At 47.5% G+C, this 20,099-nt stretch overlaps 2 protein-coding genes across 9 annotated transcripts in view; one reads left to right on the top strand and one right to left on the bottom strand.

The window, feature by feature from the left end:
* Positions 1–711: 711 nt before the first annotated feature.
* LOC104049730 (retinol dehydrogenase 12) lies at positions 712–7,765 on the bottom strand. 4 transcript variants are annotated; one of them, XM_064460081.1, is made up of 8 exons: positions 7,520–7,765; positions 6,712–6,830; positions 5,743–5,898; positions 5,343–5,447; positions 4,721–4,930; positions 3,716–3,905; positions 3,246–3,320; positions 2,182–2,258 (listed from the first exon to the last, which is right to left on the bottom strand). In XM_064460081.1, exons 1-7 carry the CDS (start codon positions 7,615–7,617, stop codon positions 3,266–3,268), a joined length of 933 nt encoding a protein of 310 aa, XP_064316151.1. In that variant the 5' UTR covers positions 7,618–7,765; the 3' UTR covers positions 2,182–2,258; positions 3,246–3,265. The 4 variants fall into 4 exon arrangements, with proteins under 4 accessions (XP_064316150.1, XP_064316153.1, XP_064316151.1 ...); XM_064460082.1 differs by lacking the exon at positions 2,182–2,258 and adding an exon at positions 2,278–3,078; XM_064460080.1 differs by lacking the exon at positions 3,246–3,320 and having other exon boundaries at positions 712–2,258; positions 7,520–7,761.
* A 149-nt stretch (positions 7,766–7,914) lies between these two features.
* VTI1B (vesicle transport through interaction with t-SNAREs 1B) overlaps positions 7,915–20,099 on the top strand; it is a 35,432-nt gene continuing 23,247 nt past the window's right edge. For 4 of the 5 annotated variants that reach the window (XR_010374380.1, XR_010374379.1, XM_064460088.1 and 1 more), the window contains exons 1-4: positions 7,915–8,245; positions 12,132–12,190; positions 13,256–13,447; positions 14,803–14,976. Coding sequence is in view for 3 of the 5 variants with exons in the window: in XM_064460088.1 (XP_064316158.1) it covers positions 8,131–8,245; positions 12,132–12,190; positions 13,256–13,447; positions 14,803–14,976 (540 nt within the window). In the remaining 2 variants the exon portion in view is untranslated. Of the gene's footprint in view, positions 8,246–12,131; positions 12,191–13,255; positions 13,448–14,802; positions 14,977–18,705; positions 19,094–20,099 lie in introns of those variants that run through there. The other variant, XM_064460089.1, reaches the window with a different exon arrangement.

Raw genomic sequence — 20,099 nt, 5'->3', positions numbered from 1 at the left:
TGTTCTGTCATGCAAAATCTCTCTGCTACACACAGTGTCCTCAGCATTTAGATCAATTGGAATATTACCTCTTTAGAAGTCCTCACAGTAGCTAGCTCAGCCTCATACACGTACTCTTACAAACCAGTAATCCTCTTTAGAGAGCTCTGCAAGTTAATCGAACTCTCCCTTGCAAGCCTCCCTCTGAGACAGCTAAATGAGCTTTAGTTCTGATTGTACAGATCAACCGAGAAGATATAAATGACTCGCCCAAGGTCAAAAACAGTAGTTGTGTGTCTGTGGAAAGGTGTGGTTTTATGTCTTATGTTAAACCTACAATCAGACTTCTTTGAGAAGAGCATTGACCTGCAAGGGCAAAATATTTCTGCCTAGAGACACTTTCTGCTTTTTATAAAATGGTTTCTAGTGCTGCTGATTCGCAAGATCAGAGTCCCACACAGAGAAAGCAGGCCAAGCCTGCAATGCTAGGTAGTGTTCTGCTGCTACATTGTGGTTGTGGGTTTAGCTTCATACTCAAGATGAAGCATAACGAGGCAAAAAGGTAGAGTGACAGGGAGAACCACAAAAGAACCACAAAAGGACTTTGAAAGGTTACCCAGACTGAGTCCTCTACATGAACAAGGGAGGTGCCAATAACAGCAAGGCAGGTGTAAATAACAGCAACACCAAGTAAACTGATTCAGTACTTCTGAGCAAAGATGCAGTCTCCTGTTGTAAAAGAAAAATGGCTTTATTTAGTATTGCTCAGAGGTAACATAGGACTGATCTGCATAGATAGCATCCAGGCAGAAAGAATTAATCATAAAACTAGCATTTGTTTCCCCAGACTGGTGGTACTTGGTCACAAGTGGCATGCTCATATGCAAGTCCAAAAAATTCCAGGCTTTTTTTCAGAAGCAGAAGATAATCCTATGAGCTGTGGCACTTGTTTTCTAAGTGCTTAACTTTCAGAAATAATCTCTGTGGGTCACACTCTAGCAATCTGCACCAAAGTGGCCTTAGAGTTCCAGGGGAGCAGTCCCATTGCTATGTGGGTTGACCCAGCTGCCTTTCGGAACCACAAGCTGTATGGTGCTGCAAGGTCAGGCTAGCAGCCTTGGCCAGATGAGGCCAGTAACGGCTGGGCAGACAAATGCAAGGATTTCTGTGCAAGTCTTATTTTTCTGTCCTGTAGCTAACTTGACCATAATGTCAAGATAGTCCCAACCTCTGCTTCAGCTATTTAGCTTCAGGTAGTTTGTTGTCACTTGAAGCTAAAGTCTCAGCTGAAGTTCTTTAATGTTTAATATAGTTGAGATGTTCTTTATTCATTCTGCTCTCTTTTCTAGGTTCTAAAGCCATTTAAAGTGCAGCTGGGGCTTTATTGTGACAACTTTTACACCATCTTTGCTCCATGCTTCACAGGAGATATTACTTATTTTTACTAAAGTAACTTGCCTATGCATAATTGTGTCACTCCTGCAGCTTTTAACCTCCCAGTCACCAGCACTGGGACCTGGGTTCTCAAAAGATACGCCAATCCTCGAGTTAACTTACTGCAATCAATGGGCATTTGGGGCCAAGATACTTCAGTGGCTAGGGTCCAGCTTCTTACAGATTCTTTTAAAGAATTGATTCCACTTCAAAACTTTAGCTAATGCTTGGTGTAAAAAGGCTAGCACATGTTTGTGTGCTTGAGGGCATTTGTATTGCATGTAATTGCCAGAAAATCCAATATCCTAAAGTACTTTTACTCTGCCAGGTCAGATAGTAGGAACTGAAAATAACCTCATAGATCATAAGTTTGAAGTCCTACCTTTTTACTGTTACTGTTAGGGAAAAAAAACTTAAAGGTAATTCTTTGTTAACTTCATAATCTAAACCTAAGACTGCAACCTCCATTTCTATTCTAAAACCAGGCTCTTGGATGAAATACCAAGCAAAGGTTGTACCCTGCCTAGGTGCTCTAATTCTCCAGCTAAGAAGTAGGACTGGTTGCTTACAAAGCTCAATCCTTAAGTATAATATTGCAGGATTTCACGTTCAATTGTGTCCATGGAGCCATCATTAGGGCAGCTGAAGCATCGGTGTTCTAGTCATGAGGTCTCTCAGCAGTGCTCTTCCCAGGACAAGCGCATTGCTGGGCTTAGCCAGGTACACACAAGGTCTGCGCTGCTCAGTCCCACTGGATGCTGAGGAGCTCGCAGCTCACGCGCCAGAGCTTCTTTGCTGTCTCATCATCCCGACCCCGTGGAGATACATATGCTGGCTGGCAATCACTGCAAGAGGAACATTTTTTAAGTCCAAGATCTCCATCTCTATTAGCACACTGACATGTCTGTGTTAAGCTGACAGAAAGAATTCCCTGATCTTCACGACAAATTGAAAAAGGCTGGGAGGCTATCCAGCAAATGAGCAAGGGTTGATGCTAAGCCACCTTGAGAAAATTTCCTTTCCAGCTGGCTAGGGAAGAGTCTCTCCCAATGCCACCAAGAACTGGCAAGCAAGTCCAGTTCTCTCTGTTGTTAAAAAAGTTGTTTACTTCAGAAGAAACAACAGGTTTCTTAAGTGTAATATAACTGTAAATAGTTTCAGCACGTAAAATAATTGAGACTGTCTCAACTCTTAAAGAAACCTATATATGCTCTACTATATACTCTTCAGTTTACATTCTCATTAATACCAGTAAAAAAGGGCTATAAATGTTAACCAAGCTTAAGCCTATAAATGTTAACCAAGCTGTTAACCAAGATTAAGACATCTATTTATATATTCAAGTCTGATTAAGATGGTACAAACTCCCAAGTGAAGAGCAGACAAAGTCATTACAGAGACTAATCTGGTCACATATCAGAAGAGGAAAGCACTGCAAAGACATGGGCTCCAATATCCATGTGTTAAAAAAAAAAAGAGGTGACAAATTTTCACGTTCATTTCCCAAAAACGATATTGTTACACTGCTCTACACCCAGGGGAAGCTGACAGATGCATCTGCATGCATCTGTTCAAATGGCAATCTTCAAATCCAGGATGATGATGACTTGGAACGGCTCTGGGCTGTAGTTTTGGTGAGGGGAAAAGGCATGACTGTGCAGGGTCCTGGAGTAAGTCAAAGTAGTCAAGAAAAAACAGGGTTTGTAGAGGGAGCTACACAAGACAGCAGGACAGAGCAATAAGTCTCCCAGCAGGAGCCCCTCCCAGCTGGTGGGTCTGTCACACTGGAGAATGGAGTTATTTTGTCACATGCCACTCCTGAAAAATCTTACCTCCAGGCTCTGCAGCACCATTAGCCCCCCAAGCTCCCTGGCACCACAGGCCCCTTCTGCTCCAGTGGGGTAAAACTACAAAGAGAACCAAAATGGCCTTCCCAGGATTGACTCAAGTGACCTCATTAGCTAAACAGCCCTACTGAAAAGTGGTTTGCCCAGGTCTCTGGGAAAATCAGGATTAGCGCTCTGAGCATGTGCCAGCCATTCCTGCACTTCGAGTACAGTCATATTCCTAGCACCGAAGGACCTGCTACTGTGTGACGTGTTGCACAGGTCAGGGATTTTGTCTAACATGATATCCACTGTATCAGACCTGGACAGTGTAATGCTCTAGTATTTGTCACCCTCAATCTTACCAGCCAGCCTCCTACCTGGTCCCTTCTTAATGAAGAACGACAGGAAGTTTCCTTCTCCCCAGCCAACAAGGTTGCCTTCCATAGTATGGCACTCCATCAGCTTGCACCCACCTGAAATACTGGCCTGTCACAGAGTCTAGCTCTTCTGCTACTGCACAGTAGACACTGGTCTGAGCTCCTTCCCAAGGTGTCTTCAGGAAGAATGAGAATATCTTCCACAGCCACGACATTACAAATGAGTGCCGGACCAGCTCAGAACGGACAGAACCAGGATGGAGTGCGTTTGCTGTGACTTTAGTGCCTATGGCAAAAGAAAGTAGTCCAGGACAAATCTGCATACATCAAACTGCCTTTAAAAAAAAGGGTAATATACTCCTCAATTCTACCTGCAGCTATTCTACAACTTAAAGGAGAAGTCTGGGCATGGATACAGAGAGAGTAAGTGAAGGCCTCTGTAGTTACTGCTTGCTGGAGCATCCCCTTCTCCCTTCCAAACACTGCAGTTGCTACATGTCTGCTGCAAAACAATTAGCACCCAGGCCCTCTAGCACAAACAGCAGCAGCTTCCGTCAGGCCTTCGAGAACACCAGCTTCTTTTGATTTACTAATTTCCTAGACAAGACACCAGCTTCTGTTTTAGTAACATAAATACTACTTAAGTGTGTAGTCACATGGCTGTGACTGAAGAGGTAGTGTCTAGTCCTATGCATCTGTTCTACAGGCCATCAACATTTAAGGCAGCTCAATATGCATTAGCTTTTCTGTTGGAGACTGCAATTGTAGTAGTTCTTCTGTTTTTTTCAGCTTCCACCCACATACCACAATTGTCTGTGTGGATGCAGCTAGTTTTTCACAAACTCCAAAGAAAAATGAAATGCATTCACCTGTGCCAAGCTACTAAGCTCCTCTACCCTGTTGTTGTAAAGACAATTAGTGTTTTGCATCTCCTGGTTCTCCAGAGAGGAGAGATCTTCCTGCAAAGAGCTGTCAGTAAACCTTGCCTCAAACCATTTCATTTCTGCATAGCCAACTTCCAGACCTTTCTTCAATCCACTCTCCTCATCCACGGTGCTCAAAAGCCAAGTGGAAAAACACTCGCTCTCCTCTGGCACTTGCCTTGCAGCCGCCTTGCCAGCTCCCGGGTGAAGAGCACATTAGCCAATTTGCTGTGACAGTAGGCGAGGCCAGGATTGTAGCTCTTCTCACCATGGAGATCATGGAAACGGATTTGGCCTCCATGATGAGCCAGTGAGGACACGTTCACTATGCGGGCTGGGGCAGACTGCTTCAGACGCTCCAGCAATAGGAAGGTCAAGAGAAAATGACCTAGGGGTGAGAGGAAATGTCATCCTTTCCTGAAGTGTTCCCCTGCTGGAATTTCAAAGTACTTACAACATTGCTTACATGTTATGTCTTACTCCTGCCCTCATTTCAAGTCCAGGGAGAAGACCACCCCTCCCTGACTCAACAGCTAAACTTTTTTGGGGCCATTATGTTCTGCTCCTCAGCTTCAAAAAGCTGGAGCTGTCATACATTTCAAATGTCCCAGGTAACATGTACAGATACTTAAACTGGGCCCATGATAAGCAAATACATTGCATTGCATCTCCAGAACTCTACCTTTGGCCTTCCATCCTTCCCAAGAAGGAATTACGATGAAGAGAAAATCTGAAAGCAGGATTTTCCTCTGGCATCTTGCCACAGATATTGAATGCAAACATGACTCCACTGGTCTTACCAAGATGGTTGACTCCCAGGTGCATCTCAAAGCCATCAGCAGTCTTGGAGTAAGGGCATAACATTACCCCAGCATTATTAATGAGAATATGGAGTTCCTTCTCCTCTGCAAGAAACAACAGATATCCTTAAACAGGGAAACAGAGACCGAAGACAAGAAGGTGGCACAAGTCAGCAAAAAAAAAAACCTCACACCTGTCTGAGTTGCAGCCACATCACCACAATAAAATAAGGATAAGTCTCCTTACCACAAACTAGCTCACGGCCTCTGACAAGCCCCTGCTGTGGACCGCAGTACCCAACACATTACAGAGATATGCAGGTCAGGGATTTGGCATTTGCTAGAAGAGCAGAGAGCAGTCTCTGGTAAAATACTGAAAGGAAGGATCTAGAGACGGTACCTGCTAGAAACTTCTCAGCAAACTCCCGGATGGACTTTGTATCAGCCAAGTCCAGTTTTTTCACGATGACTTGCTGGTTCCCTGTATCAGCTCGGATTTCACTGGCTGCAGCTTCTGCCTTTGCTATGTCTCTGCAAGCAACAATCACTCTCGCACCTGCAAGGGAGGGGAAAAAAGCAGGAACAGAAGCTGAGATCACCGGAGCACACTGGATGATCAAGGCCATGACAAGGAGGCTGACTACGCACAGTGCTTACAAACAACGTATAGTTTCTTTAGGGAATTGGCATCAGTCAGGGGAGCAGCTGGGAGGGACAAAGCCTTTCCTGCCACGTTGTTAGCTCCGATCCAGCCCCAAGCTGTTTTCAGACCAGGAAAATGCACATCTGAAGTGCCTCTGTCCGGGTTCTCCGAGGTCAGGAGTGTGTGCCACAACACTGGTATGACTGGGTTATATCTGCCCCTATAATGGGATCACGAAGCTAGGAGCTCATGAAGATACTTGGGTACCAGCCAGAGTAATTTCTAACCGGATTGTGAACAGGTTGTTTAATATTCTTTCCAGTTACCCAAAAAGCATTTAAACCAAATTAGCTTGAAACATGAATAACTAAAGCACACAGCAGTGGGCCTATAGCATTTCCAGCTTCATACAAGCAGAACCCAGCGATACCAGGAACCTCCCCGGTCCTCTCAAAAGAATTGCAGTGCTGAGCATTTTCATGTCACAGGGCATGTTTTTCAGAGTTCAAGCAATGAAACCAGCTGAGGAACTGGGGACTCGCACCTAGGTGGTTACAGGCTCTGGAGAAGCAACGCTTGGGCTCGCCTGAAACAACTTTGGAATCCAACTCACTTAAACGCGAGCATAAAATACTCCTCCCTTAGATCCAGAAAAGGGACTATTGGCGCACCGCGCACACACACCACCCGCGCGGGGATGGCCGCCGATGAAGGCCGGCGACTTGCCTCTTCGCGCGAGGTCCCTGGCGGTCTCCTTCCCGATGCCCGTGTTGGCTCCCGTGACGATCGCCACCTTCCCCTCCAGCCTAGCTGGGGACTTACACTCCCCTCCGGCCACATACCTCCTGCAAGAGAGGGCAGCGGTCACGGCGGAGGCGGGAGAGCAGCCTCCCTCCCCTGGGAGCTCGGGTCATGCCTGAGCCCCCAAAGCCCCAGCGCCCCCCGCCACCCTCCAAATCCCGCGCTTTGCAAAACCCGGCGGGGGCCGGCCCGTCCTGGCGAGGCCCCACCCCCCGGGGCCCAGCCCCGCCCCCGCCCCGCCCTTGCGTCAAGTGGGACCACGGCTCCCATTGGCTGCCGCCGTCAACTCCAGAGAGACTCAGCCAATGGGTTCCGCCGCAGCGCCCTGAGGAGAAGGCGGGCCCCGCCCCTCGGGCGGCCCGGCGCGGCGGCCACCTCCCTGCTCCGAGCCCCGCCGGCTCCGGGGCCCGGACGGAGCCCGTGGTAGGTCCCGGTCGGGCGGGGGCTGCAGGGGGCCACGCGCCGCTGCCGGTGCCATGGCCGAACCGAGCCCCGCGAGCGTCCCAGCCCCTGTCGCGAGCGCGTCAGTGTCACTGAGGCACCGGAGCCGGGGAAGTTCGAATAACGCCCGATCCCAGCGCGGGCCAGAGGAACGGAATCCGTTTTACTTATACTCCCGTCAAACAACCGAGCGGGAAGAGCTGGCCGCCCCGAGACGCGGCACGAGCCAGCTCCGCCCGCCGCGCTGCACATACACGCGCGAAAGGCCCGGGCACCGCTCGGTGAGACGCACCTGATGTAGGGCGCTGCCACGAGGAGGAGGACAGGGACGGAGACGGCGGCCCCCAGCGCCACTCCCCAGCAGGAGAGCATCCCCGTCGCCTGCTCCATGAGCACTGCCGTCCAGCAGCCGCCTCGGGCACGCCCCTACCGCGGCGGCCCCGCCCCACTCGCCTCGGCCCCGCCCCTACCCGCCGGCGGCGGCCCTAGCTTCCCCTTCACCAGGCGTTTCAAACCCGAGGGTCCCGGTACACTGGGCGGTATCGCCGCCTGCCGCCCGCGCCCTCTGAAGCGCGGCCTAGCGGCACGGGCCGCGGCGGACGGGGGCGTGGCGGCGGGCGGCTCCAGCGGCGGAGGCCGCAGGGACTACAGCTCCCAGCAGGCAGCGCGCGCCGCGGGGGCCTCTCGCGGCAGCCCCGGCCGCCGTCCGACGCGCCGTGTCGCCGCTGCCGGCCCTGCCGCCTGGTGTGTGGCGGCCCCTCTCGCCGGGAGCAGGCCGAGGCCGGCTGCCCACGCTGCGCCGGGCCGGGGCGGGGCGGGGCGGTTTTGCCATCGGGCGTCGTTCGGGGCGGCCGGCGGGAGCGCCCCGTGAGGGAGCGCCCTGTGAGGGAGCGGCGGAGCGTCATGGCGGGCCGTGGCTCTGCGTCCTCGGAGCACCTGGAGCGGCTGCACGACATCTTCCGAGGGCTGCACGGAGACCTACAGGGCGTCCCCGAGCGGCTGCGGGGCAGCGCGGCCGGTGAGGAGGCGGCGGCGGGGCCTGGCGGTGCTCCCCCGCCGGGCGGCTTCGCTGGGTCCGTGCCTTGTTCTTCAGTCGCTGCCGCATCCCGGTAGCTCTGCTCTGCAGTGTTAGGCCCGGCGGTGCAGAGCCCCGGCACGCAAGCAGCGCGGCAGGCCTGCGGCTTCTCTCCTCTAGAGCAGCTCCTGCCCGGCAAATTTCAACCCCGCAGCCAGACGCTGCGGGGCTGGGCTTTCGGCTGCAGCCCCGTCTCTGAGGAGGAGTTCTTGTTTGGGTGTTGTTTCACGTGGTTTCTAGGTGAACTGCCTAAACTGCAGGGCTCTGGGGTTTGTTCTTTTCTTTTTTGGTCGTTGTTGAACTCTTGTTTAAAATCTCACCCGCAGAATTAAAAGCAGTTTTCATTATCACAATTGTCTACAGCCGTTTGTAGACTTACTGGAGAAGGTTTGCATTTTAAGTGACTTTCAAAAGTCTGGTTTGTGCATTACCTACCCACAGACTAGAAAAAACTGTCAAGGTACACAAAGTTAGTTTAGAAGCAAAATTTTATTTTTATGGGTATTCTTTATACCATACCAGTGGGTAAAACGCTCTCATGGAACACTTCTCTGTGGGACTTGGCATTGTGCTTGGCAGTATTCTGAGAGCTAGGAAGGGAAGTGATCTGACACAGAGAATTTTACCAATGTCACTGAATCTCTGTGATTAAATACTTCCTTTGTAAGAGAAGCATGATATGCAGTTACCATGAAACTGCTGTAGCTCGACTTTGGTTTTGTACCACAAACATGAGTATGGGCTGTCAGCCACGTTCTGCAATAGCCTTGTCATTCTCCCCAACTTGATCAACTTTGTGTGTTCAGGTGTAAAATTATAAAAATGGTTTGGAATATGCCAGTCTGTGCTAGATAACACAGGCTATGGAAAGCTTAATGTTCCATTTCATACCTGGCTTTCTGTTTAACAATGAGCTAAATTCAGGGTCGTCCTCATCAGCATTTCCAGAAAGTTTGTTACAAGAAAGATGTGCAGACCTGCAAATGACAGCTTTCAAAGCCATCTTAATTTCATTAGCAGTCAACAAGAATAAAAAGCATAAAAGAAGAAATAGCTGTTCTTGGAGGAAATCCTTGTTTCCTTGTAGGAAGGAGAGTGGTCAGTTTCTTGGTGTAGTAAAGGTTTGTCAGGTGTCCGTGGAACTAGTGTGGTCTTCAGCAATGAATTCTGAGCAGTGGCCTTAAATGGAGTAGTTACAGGCAACAATTTCTGCAGTGCTTGTACATTTATGTTTTTTTCAGCAGATTACAAATAATTGCAAACTGATTTTTCAGACGTGCTGTGAAATTTTAATATGACCATTCTATTCTTTAGATTTGTTGCTGCAAAAATCCTGGTAATGTTTTGGAAAGTATTTCTAATAGAGTTTAAGATAGGTCAGGAATTTGTCAATCTGATGGAGGCATTCCACACTCCTAATGTGCTTTGTTTGTGTCTCATACACCTGGGGAGCGTGGTGTATCTTTATTTTTTTGAGTTATCTGATCCTGCGAACTTTAGGAGGCAGTAAAAGACACCTTGCATACTCTCTTAAGATGATTGGCACACTCCCAAACTCTAGGGAGGACAGAATCTATAGTCCTTGGGACATCTTTGAGCAGCAAAGGTTTGGAAATGCTGTTTCATTCTATGTGAACAAGTTATTCCTAGCTCTAGAAACAATTTTTTCCCTTCCGAATTTATAAGAAGGCATTTTAAATGGCGTGGATCAGTTTCAAATACAGCTTCTTTCCTCTAAATTAATTCAGTTAGCTGTACTTGTCAACTGAATCGGTTTCTAGTGGGTTGGACATAAGTGTGGGTAATGTTACTGTGGCTTAGGTACTTCTTTCTTTTACTGCATTAAAAAAGTTCCTTCAATGCACTTTGAGTTGCAGTTTGATTCTGAGTGGTATGAATTAAACAGCTAAATATATTCTGGCATTTCTGTTTGGCCAGATCCAGTGTAATGCTTTCAAGCCACATTACCTGTTTTCTTGTTGGCATATAGACAAAGACATCTCCAGCCATTGCTACTTGACTTTTAGAAGCTGACATTTCTGAGGCTGCTTATTTATAAGTGCAGTGTCAGCTTCATCTGCTTGGGGGACACAGAGGAGGTAAAATACTGCTTTTTTGGGGATTGCACCAGGCGTCAATTAGTTTGAGACAGCAGTTGTTTTAAGAGGGCACTGCTTAGATCGGATTAGTGAAATGGCCTGTACGAAACAAAATGCTGACTTCTGTAGGGTGTTTTTCTGCAGTCCATGTCCATGATTTCACTTGCAACCCAGCTACACAAGTCATTGCATCAGCACAAATGTATGTGATAGCAGATCATGGAGGAAGTTGCAGAGAGTGTATTTAGGAACCTCCTAAGTCAGCATTTCCTTCTGAATTAACTGAGATGTGAGACTGCATTTCCTGGTAGCAGTAATATGTTAACAGTCTGTAATAGTTAGATGTGCTACTTGAGAGGATAGCTACTTGTTAGATGGTGGTTTGGAATTCTGTCTTAAGTTCTCTACCGCTCCTATTCTGGGGCTTAATAGGAATTTGAACTGAAAGGGAAAGGCTGCAGCTCAGGCATGTCATGTATATGAGAAAACTGATACAAAAATATTTTGATAACTCCAATCTTTTTAATATTCTCTGTTGAGAGCTTGGTGATTTTAAAAGTGCCTTTGCAGAGGACCATATTTACAGAAAGGTATTATCAAGTCAGTTTTTTACTGCAACAATGGTTTCATAATGTTATCTTTGATTTTGCCTTTAAGTTAAATCAGAGAAGTTTTACCAAGATGACTGTCTGCATTTTTTTGCTGCCCAAAATTTTATTTAAGACTGAATTATCCTCCCCTGAGAGATGAATAGGCTAGTGCATATTTATCAGACTTCTGATAGAATTTGGTTTCATTCAGCACTACTCTGCAAGAGTTCTCTGGTGGTCATCTTCAGTGCTTTTGCAAAAGTTTATAAAACATATATTTTTTGCTCCATTCAGAAAACAGGAGTTTCAGAATTCTGTTTTCATTGATTGTGGATACTAGAGAGGTATGATGGTTTTTGAACATATGCAAAATACATGTCTTAGGTTTTGTTTAAAAATAGAATAACAGCAGTGAAAGCTGTGCTTTGGCCTCCAAAGCCCTAGATACAAGGACCTTAGCAAATGACTGTCTCAAGTAAAATGTTTAGTTTTGTTGGCTGATTAAACAAGTGATGTTATTCCAGAAGAGGGGGAAGCATTTGGGCATTAACCTGTGAACCTGCGGTGATATCTTGAAGGCATCTTTAATCTCTGAGTACTCTAGAACACTCATCCCATTTGCCTAGTTAATCACCACAAGAATGTGGAGTGCCCTGTCTGCCAGGAACTTCAGCGCTCACTTGGAAATGTGGATTGACTTGACGTTCTGTTTGAATCCAAATTATAGTTTCAGCCTTCAGTAATCTTGCCAGAGTTGTGCAAAAAAAGAGAAATATTTATGAGCTGTTTACCCAACATATCCTCTTTGCTATCCTTTCATGATAAATGCTTTTCAACACACAGTTCTGTCGGCGGAGATTGGAGGGTAATAGGTCAGAAAAATATTCCAGGTTTGAAAAATTACTTCTTTTGTCTACCAGAGGTAGTGGCTGACATTTGGAAGGGTAGCTTCTGCTCTGTCCCCCACCCTTTTTGGATAAGTTTCTGTAAAAACAGGCCATTCCTGTTTGAGGTAAATTTTGACCTGGCGTCTCTGGAATCAGCCATCTGTGGCAACTTCCTTGTCTATATTGGGTTGAGTTCTGTTGTCGTTTCGCTATAGTTTATCTGACATACTACTTTTTGCTCTTTGTTCCATAGAGGAGAAGAAAAAACTAGTTCGAGAATTTGATGAGAAACAGCGCGAAGCAAATGAAACGGTAAACATGAGTCTTCTGGCCTTTCTGACCAGCTGAAACATGATGCCTTAAAAAGGACAATACTTCCAAATTTTACTCTCTTTATGGTCCCTATGCTGGCAGGCAAATGTGGTTTTTTTCGTGTTCATTGATCTGATAGCTGTGTCTGTGTTTGTCAAGACCTATTTATGCACATCTGGACAAATATTCTTTACTCCGTATTTTCTGAGGGCTCGTTTTGCATATCACCTTCCCTATGTCAAACAAAGGAGAGCGATAGAGGTGCAATTACAATTGCTAGAGATTGTAGGGAGGGCATGTAGAGAATTTTTTTTTCCTGGACCTGCACACAATAAACCCCATGACTTGTCTTTTTAAGCAAGACATTATAGATTAATCTTTTTTTTCTTCTTTTGAGTCACAGTTGAACATTCTTTTGAGAGAGATGCTTTATTCTTGTAACTTCCTGGGTCTTATTGACACGTATCTGTGTAGGTGATGTATGAGATGTAGCGCTAATATTGCGAGAGAGCTTACACTGGTCGACAGCTTTAAGCATTGTGGATTTGTAACAACTGTTGCCAAAAGTTGACGTGAAAATTCATGCAGCCCCAATCCTAGGATTTACAAATCCTAACTCCAGTTGCCAGACCTGATCTTCAGAGCATGAATTTAGTGGCGTGCCTATCTATGCAGTCAATCTCTTGCATAGACGTGATGAGAAGCTGATACCCATCCTATAAACGCTTAAACAATAAGAAAGTGAGAACTGCACATTTTGAAGTTACGGAGTGACGTTTCAGAAAATATCAAGCATTTAAGCTTGGCAATTAATTTTTTTTTCCCTTTTCTTTGTTTATTCCTTGAGGCATTGTGTATCTGAAGATCCATGTGGGCTAAAGAGAATTAAGCAGGCTGGTGTACTCAACACTAGATGAGGGGTGTAGGGTTTGGGGCTAATTTCCACCCCCCCCCACCCCCCAGTCACATGAAAACATGTGAATTCCTTCATCTGGTGGTGAGTTTAGCTGCTGATAAGAACAGATTTGGTGCTTTAAAAAATAAACATGTTTTCTTTCATTAAAGCTGCGGGAAATGGAGGAAGAACTGAAGTATGCTCCTCTGCCTTTCCGCAACCAAATGATGAGCAAAATCCGGGCATACAGAAGAGACCTCTCCATGTTCCAGAGAGAGATGAGAAGCACAGATTTGGGATTGGGCTCTGGGAGTCAAGGCAATATAAAATACGGAATCTTCTCCACAGAAAATGAAGAGAGTGTGAGAATTAGATATAAATTTTATTTATCATTCCTGTGATTGTTTAAAAAAATATTCCAGATGTATTGTTTACAGTGTTTCTACTTAAGTCTACTTCGCTTCTGTGTTTGTATAACTCCCACTATATCGCTCTGCACATAACATGGGTATCTTGGGGAGGATAAAGAACACTTGGAACTCAAAGGAGAACTTTTCTGTTCTAAAACAAAGATATGCGTATAATTGAAATGGAAGCCCTTGAATATTGTGCGGTTAGTAACTTATACAACATTACATTCTGTACTGAAATGCATTATTTAATTATTCCCCTACAGCAGTGAAAACACAAAAGTGGTGCTACTGACTGAGAAGAAAGGTTAACCGATCTAGTTTTAGTCTCCAAAATTAGCGAAGTGTATGAATCGTGCACTGCATAGATTTTTCGGTATATTTCTCTTTTAAGCAATCTCAGTGTAAATAATTTCAAGAAGATATCAGAAGTCATCCTCTAGCACTCTCGCACTGCAGCGGCACATCCATAGTGAACAGAAATGCACCAATTTCTCTCTTTATTAGGTATGTTTAGATATATTTGAGCTAGTGAGACTCAATCTGCTTATTACCCTCAAAGTGCTGTCTTCTGTACAGAACGTTCATGGAGGCAGGCTTATTGTTTGTCTGCCTTAGATAGGGAAGGTTTGAGGGAGACTCTTTCCTCAGTATCTCACCCTGCTGTTGCTTGGTAGATTTTTGCATTTGATTCCTCCTGATTGGCTCCTTTAAAACCTGAGGGCAGGGTGGTAGATTAGGCTTTCTGAAGCTTAAGAAAATACTTTATTTTGAGCTACCTTTTGACCCCAAGGTCAGCAAACATTTCTTATCCTCCAGCAGAGGCTACCAGCATGAAAAGAGGATCTTTGTTACTTAGCAGTCCATCTGTTAGTGCTGTTTGTCCCTAATCATTTTGACTGTGTAAACTCCTAACAATCTCCCTGGCAACCAACTGTGAAGTCACAAATAAGACTGAATTTAGATGCGAAGGGAAGGAAAAGCTAGCATCTGGAAAGCAAGGATATTATTTTCATGTAGGTGCTCTTTCATGGAAAAGTAAGTTGCTGCAAAGACAGGTTTTTGTGACTGTTTTAATTCTTCAGTTGTGCGTCCTTCTTTTTCAAGGTTTAACCAGATTGGGCCATAATCTTACAAGGTGAACAAGAACTCTTTCAAAATGAACTGGGCTACCTCAGTTAACATAAGAAACATATACAGCTAATACAAAGGGATGGCCTATGGCATCACATCCTAACTTCTTAATACGTCAGAAGCCTGATACCTCTCTCTTTGTACTCAATACTTAAGCATACATTGTTTTCCAGACTCATCTGCAGTCACAGAGGGTGCTGCTTCTCCAGGGAACAGACAGCCTGAACCGAGCCAGTCAGAGCATTGAGCACTCGCACCGAATTGCTGCTGAAACGGATCAGATTGGCACCAATATAATTGAAGAACTTGGGGAGCAGCGGGAGCAACTGGAACGCACCAAGAGCAGAGTAAGCAGGGAAACTGCTGTTGGTGTTGTGTGGAAACAACCTGATGTTAGCTTAGTAGGAACTGTGTGCCAGTCATGACTCTAGGAGATGTCCTTAGGTGTGGTAGGCCAGCTGAGGTTTCTACTCACCAAAGCGAGGCCGCCACATTTCTACGCTGTGCTCGTAAAATGAAAAACATTGCTGTAGAAGGGCCCAAAGCACAACGGCCAAATGTCTGCTGCTCTTTCTGCGCAAGGTTGGATATTAGACCTATAAACCACTGCTAAAAAAAATAGAATTAATGAAAAAATTACAGATTTAAAAAAATGCTGAGGAGATGCCCACCACTAGGTTTAGATTTGGGAGGCAGTTAGTAGGTTCTTCTAATGAAATGAAATTTAATAGAAGCTTAGTTACTAACCTTCCAGTATTTGTAGATTAGCTAAGGAGAGAGAAAGTGGTGTCAGACAAGATGGTGTTCTTCCTCCTTGGGTCAAGAAGCTCTGCTCCTACTGTGGAAGCTTTAAGAAGCGGCTCATTAGTTTTGTGTACACACATAAACAAAACTGAGAATTTGATTTTTGAAGGCAGAAACTGATGGGATTTTCTGTCCATACAAGGGATCCTGAGCATAAAGCTTGTAGGCAAGTGACTTGCAGGGGGACACTGAGTTTGGCAAGTAAGCATGCCCAGCCCAAACAAAAAGCATACCCCTTCACCTGGGGGTTATCTCTCCTCATTGCAACAAAGCTTGCTGCTTTTTCATTGAAGTAGCTTTTCAATCTCACAGAATCACAGAATGGTAGGGGTTGGAAGGCACCTCTGGAGATCATCTTGTCCAACCACCCTGCTTGAGCAGGGACACCTAGAGCAGGGGGCATGGGAACGCGTCTAGGTGGGTTTTGAATGTCTCCAGGGAAGGAGACTCCAGCCTCCCTGGTCAGCCTGTGCCACTGCTCTGTCACCCTCACAGGAAAGTTTTTTCTCATATTGAGGTGGAACTTCCTGTGTTCCAACTTGTGCAAATTGCCCCTTGTTCTGTCATTGGGCACTACTGAAAATAGCTTAGTCCCATCATCCTGCCACCCACCCTTTAGGTATTTATAGGTATTGATGAAATCCTCCCTCAGTCTTCTCCAGGCTGAACTAACCCAAGTCTCTCAGCCTCTCCTCGTAAGGGAGATACTCCAGTCCCCTGATCATCTTGGTAGCTCTCTGCTGGACTTGCTCAAGCAGTTCCCTGTCATTCTTAAACTGGGGGGCCCAAAACTGGACACAGTACTCCGTATGTGGTCTCACTAGGGCAGAGCAGAGGGGGAGGATAATCTCCCTCGACCTTCTGGCCACACTCCTTTTTATGCAGCCCAGGATATTTTTGGCCACCTTGGCCACAAGGGCACATTGCTGGCTCATGGTCAGCTTGTTGTCCACCAGCACTCCGAGGTCCCTCTCAGCAGAGCCACTTTCCAGTAGTTCAGCCCCCAACCTGTACTGGTGCCTGGGGTTGTTCCTCCCCAGGTGCAGGAACTTGCACTTGCTCTTGTTGAATTTCATCAGGATACCCTTGGCCCAGCTCTCCAGCCTGTCCAGGTCTCTTTGGATGGCAGCAGAGCCTTCTGGTGTATCAGCCACTCCTCCCAGCTTAGTATCATCAGCGAACTTGCTGAGGTTACACTCTATCCTATCATCCAGGTCATTGATGAATACGTTGAACAGGACTGGACCCAGCACAGACCCCTGGGGAACACCACTAGTGGCAGGCCTCCATCCAGACTCTGCCCCATTGATCATGATCTTATGAGTTCTGTTGTTGAGCCGGTTACCAATCCACCTCAGTGTCCACTCATCCAACCCACACTGCCTTAACTTGCTGGTGAGGAGGCTATGGGAGACAGTGTCGAATGCCTTACTGAAGTCAAGATAGACAACATGTACTGCTCTCCCTTCGTCGACCCAGCTAGTCACACCATCGTAGAACGCTATTGGGTTGGTCAAGCATGATCTTCCCTTGGTGAATCCATGTTGGCTATTTCTGATAACCTTCTTGTCCTCTACATGCCTGGAGATGACCTCCAGGATGAACTGCTCCATCACCTTTCCGGGGATGGAGGTGAGGCTGACTGGCGTATAGTTTCCCCAGTCCTCCTTCTTGCCCTTTTTGAAGATAGGAGTGACATTAGCTGTCCTCCAGCCCTTGGGCACCTCTCCTGTCCTCCACGACCTTTCAAAGATGATGGAGAGTGGCTCAGCAGCAACATCCACCAGCTCCCTCAGCACTCACAGGTGTATCCCATCAGGGCCCATGGATTTGTGAGGATCAGTTTGCGTAGGTGATCTCTGACCCAGTCTTTCTCAACCAATGGTAAGTCTTCCTTTCTGCAGATTTTTTCTCTCTTTTCTGGGGGCTGAGATGCCTGAGAGCCAGCCTTAGCAGTGAAGACTGAAGCAAAGAGGCTTTCAGCAACTCTGCCTTCTCTGCGTCCTGCATCACCAGGACCCCTTCCTTGTTCAGCAGTGGGCCCGCTGCATCCCCAGTCTTCCTTTTACTGCTGATGTATTTAAAGAAGCCCTTCTTGTTATCTTTGACATCCCTGGCCAGGTTTAATTCCAAGTGGGCCTTGGCCTTCCTTGTTGCATCTCTGCACACCCTGACAACATTCCTATATTCCTCCCAAGTGGCCAGTCCCTTTTTCCACATACTGTGAACCTCCTTCTTCCGTTTGAGTTTCTCTAGAAGATCTTTGCTTATCCATGCGGGTCTCCTGGCTCCTCTGCCTGACTTCTTCCTCCTGGGGATGCACTGATCTTGAGCTTGGAGGAAGTGGTCCTTGAATACTGTCCGGCTCTCTTGGACCCCCCTGCCTTCCAGAGCCCTAGCCCATGGGATCCCTCATAGCAGGTCTTTGAAGAGGCCAAAGTTGGCCCTCTTGAAGTCCAGGGTTGTAATCCTACTTGTCACCCTGCTTCTATCATGCAGTATCCTGAACTCGACCATCTCATGGTCACTGCAGCCAAGGCTACCCCCAACCCTCACATCCTCAGCTAGCTCTTCCTTGTTTGTTAGGATAAGGTTGAGCAGCACATCTCGCCTCGTTGGCTCCTCCACCACCTGCATCAAAAAGTTGTCCTCGATGCTCTGTAGGAACCTTCTGGATTGTGCATGGCTCGCTGTGTTGCTTTTCCAGCAAATATCAGGGTGGTTGAAGTCCCCCATGAGGACCAGGGCCTGTGATTGTGAGGCTACTTCCAGCTGTCTGTAGAAGGCTTCATCAACTTCCTCTTCTTGATCAGGTGGCCTGTAGCAAACACCCACAACAGTGTCACCCATATTTGGCTGTCCCTTAATTTTTACCCACAGGCTCTGAACTTGTTCTCCTTCCATTCCAAGGCAGAGCTCGATGCATTCCAGTTGCTCCCCTCACATAAAGAGCAACTCCTCGCCTTGCTGGTCTGTCTTTCCTGAAAAGCCTGTAGCCATCCATGACCCCATTCCAGTCATGCGAGCTGTCCCACCATGTCTCTGTGATTGCAATGAGATCGTGGCCCTGTGACCGCACACAGAACTCTGGTTCCTCCTGTTTATTCCCCATGCTGCGTGCGTTGGTGTACATACAGGCATTTCAGAAAGGTGCTTGCGCATACATTTCAGCCAGAATTTGATTTGCCCTGCTCCCAGGTTTGTGTTGGAGAGCGGGGAAGGAAATGTGATCTTAAGATTTGTAGGTATAGTTTTAATCTGTTCTTTAATAGTCAGACTGGTCATCCTCGGGGTTTTCAGGCCCCTGTGCTGGGAGATGGAGATGGTATGCAGAATAAAGTCCCAGTTGTTGAAGAGGTGGCGGTCACCAACCTGCTCCTCCACCTGGATGTTCACAAGTCCACGGGGCTGGATGGGAACCACCCGAGGATGCTGAGGGAGCTGGCAGAGGAGCTCGCCAAGCCACTGTCCATCATTTATCAGCAGTCCTGGTCAACTGGGGAGGTCCCAGATGACTGGAAACTAGCGAATGTGACACCCCTCTATAAGAAGGGTCGGAAGGAGGATCTGGGGAACTACAGGCCTGTCAGCCTGACCTCAGTGCCAGGAAAGGTCATGGAGCAGATCACCTTGAATGCCATTATGTGGTACGCGTGGGACCACCAGGGGATCGGGCTCAGCCAGCATGGGTTTATGAAAGGGAGGTCCTGCCTCTCTAACCTGGTCTCCTTCTATGATAAGGTGACCCGCTTAGTGGATGAGGGGAAGGCTGTGGGCGTTGTCTACTTGGACTTTAGTAAGGCCTTTGGCACTGCCTCCCACAGCATTCTCCTGGAGAAGCTGGCTGCTCACGGCTTGGACAAGTGCACACTGCGCTGGGCTAAAAACTGGCTGATGGCCGAGCCCAGAGAGTGGTGGTGAATGGAGTCAAACCCAGTTGGCGGCCGGTCACGAGTGGTGTTCCCCAGGACTCAGTGTTGGGTCTGGTCCTGTTCAATATCTTCATTGATGATCTGGATGAGGGGATCGAGGGCACCCTCAGTAAGTTTGCAGGTGACACCAAGCTTGGTGGAAGTGTCGATCTGCTGGAGGGCAGGAAGGCCCCGCAGAGGGACCTGGACAGGCTGGATCGTTGGGCCGGGGCCAACGGTATGAGATTCAACAAGGCCAAGTGCCGGGTCCTGCACTTGGGTCACAACAACCCCATGCAACACTACAGGCTTGGGGAGGAATGGCTGGAGAGCTGCCTGGAGGAAAAGGACCTGGGGGGCTGGTTGACAGCCACCCGAACAGGAGCCGGCAGTGTGCTCAGGCGGCCAAGAAGGCCAATGGCATCCTGGCTTGTATCAGGAACAGTGTGGCCAGCAGGAGCAGGGAGGTGATCGTGCCCCTGTGCTGGGCACTGGTGAGGCCCCACCTCGAGTACTGTGGGCAGGTTTGGGCCCCTCACTGCAAGGAGGACATTGAGGTGCTGGAGCGTGTCCAGAGAAGGGCAACGAAGTTGGTGAAAGGTCAAGAGAACAAGTCTTGTGAGGAGCGGCTGAGGGAGCTGGGACTGTTTAGTCTGGAGAAGAGGAGGCTGAGGGGAGACCTTATTGCTCTCTACAGCTACCTGAAAGGAGGTTGTAGCGAGGTGGGGGTCGGTCTCTTCTCCCTAGTAACAAGC

Source organism: Phalacrocorax carbo, chromosome 9, assembly GCF_963921805.1.
Source record: "Phalacrocorax carbo chromosome 9, bPhaCar2.1, whole genome shotgun sequence".
Taxonomy (NCBI): domain Eukaryota; kingdom Metazoa; phylum Chordata; class Aves; order Suliformes; family Phalacrocoracidae; genus Phalacrocorax; species Phalacrocorax carbo.
The sequence above is the reverse complement of the archived record's forward strand: the minus strand, read 5'-3'. Positions and strand labels throughout refer to the sequence as shown.

Excerpts from the sequence above, each read along its gene's own strand:
- LOC104049730 (XM_064460080.1), bottom strand. The coding sequence starts at position 7,617 with ATGGAGCAGGCGACGGGGATGCTCTCCTGCTGGGGAGTGGCGCTGGGG. Across the intron at positions 6,831-7,519 it reads GTGGCAGCGCCCTACATCAG|GAGGTATGTGGCCGGAGGGG; the intron begins GTGCGTCTCACC and ends CCTCTCTTGCAG. Across the intron at positions 2,259-3,715 it reads GTGACAGGCCAGTATTTCAG|TGATTGCCAGCCAGCATATG; the intron begins GTGGGTGCAAGC and ends TTCCTCTTGCAG.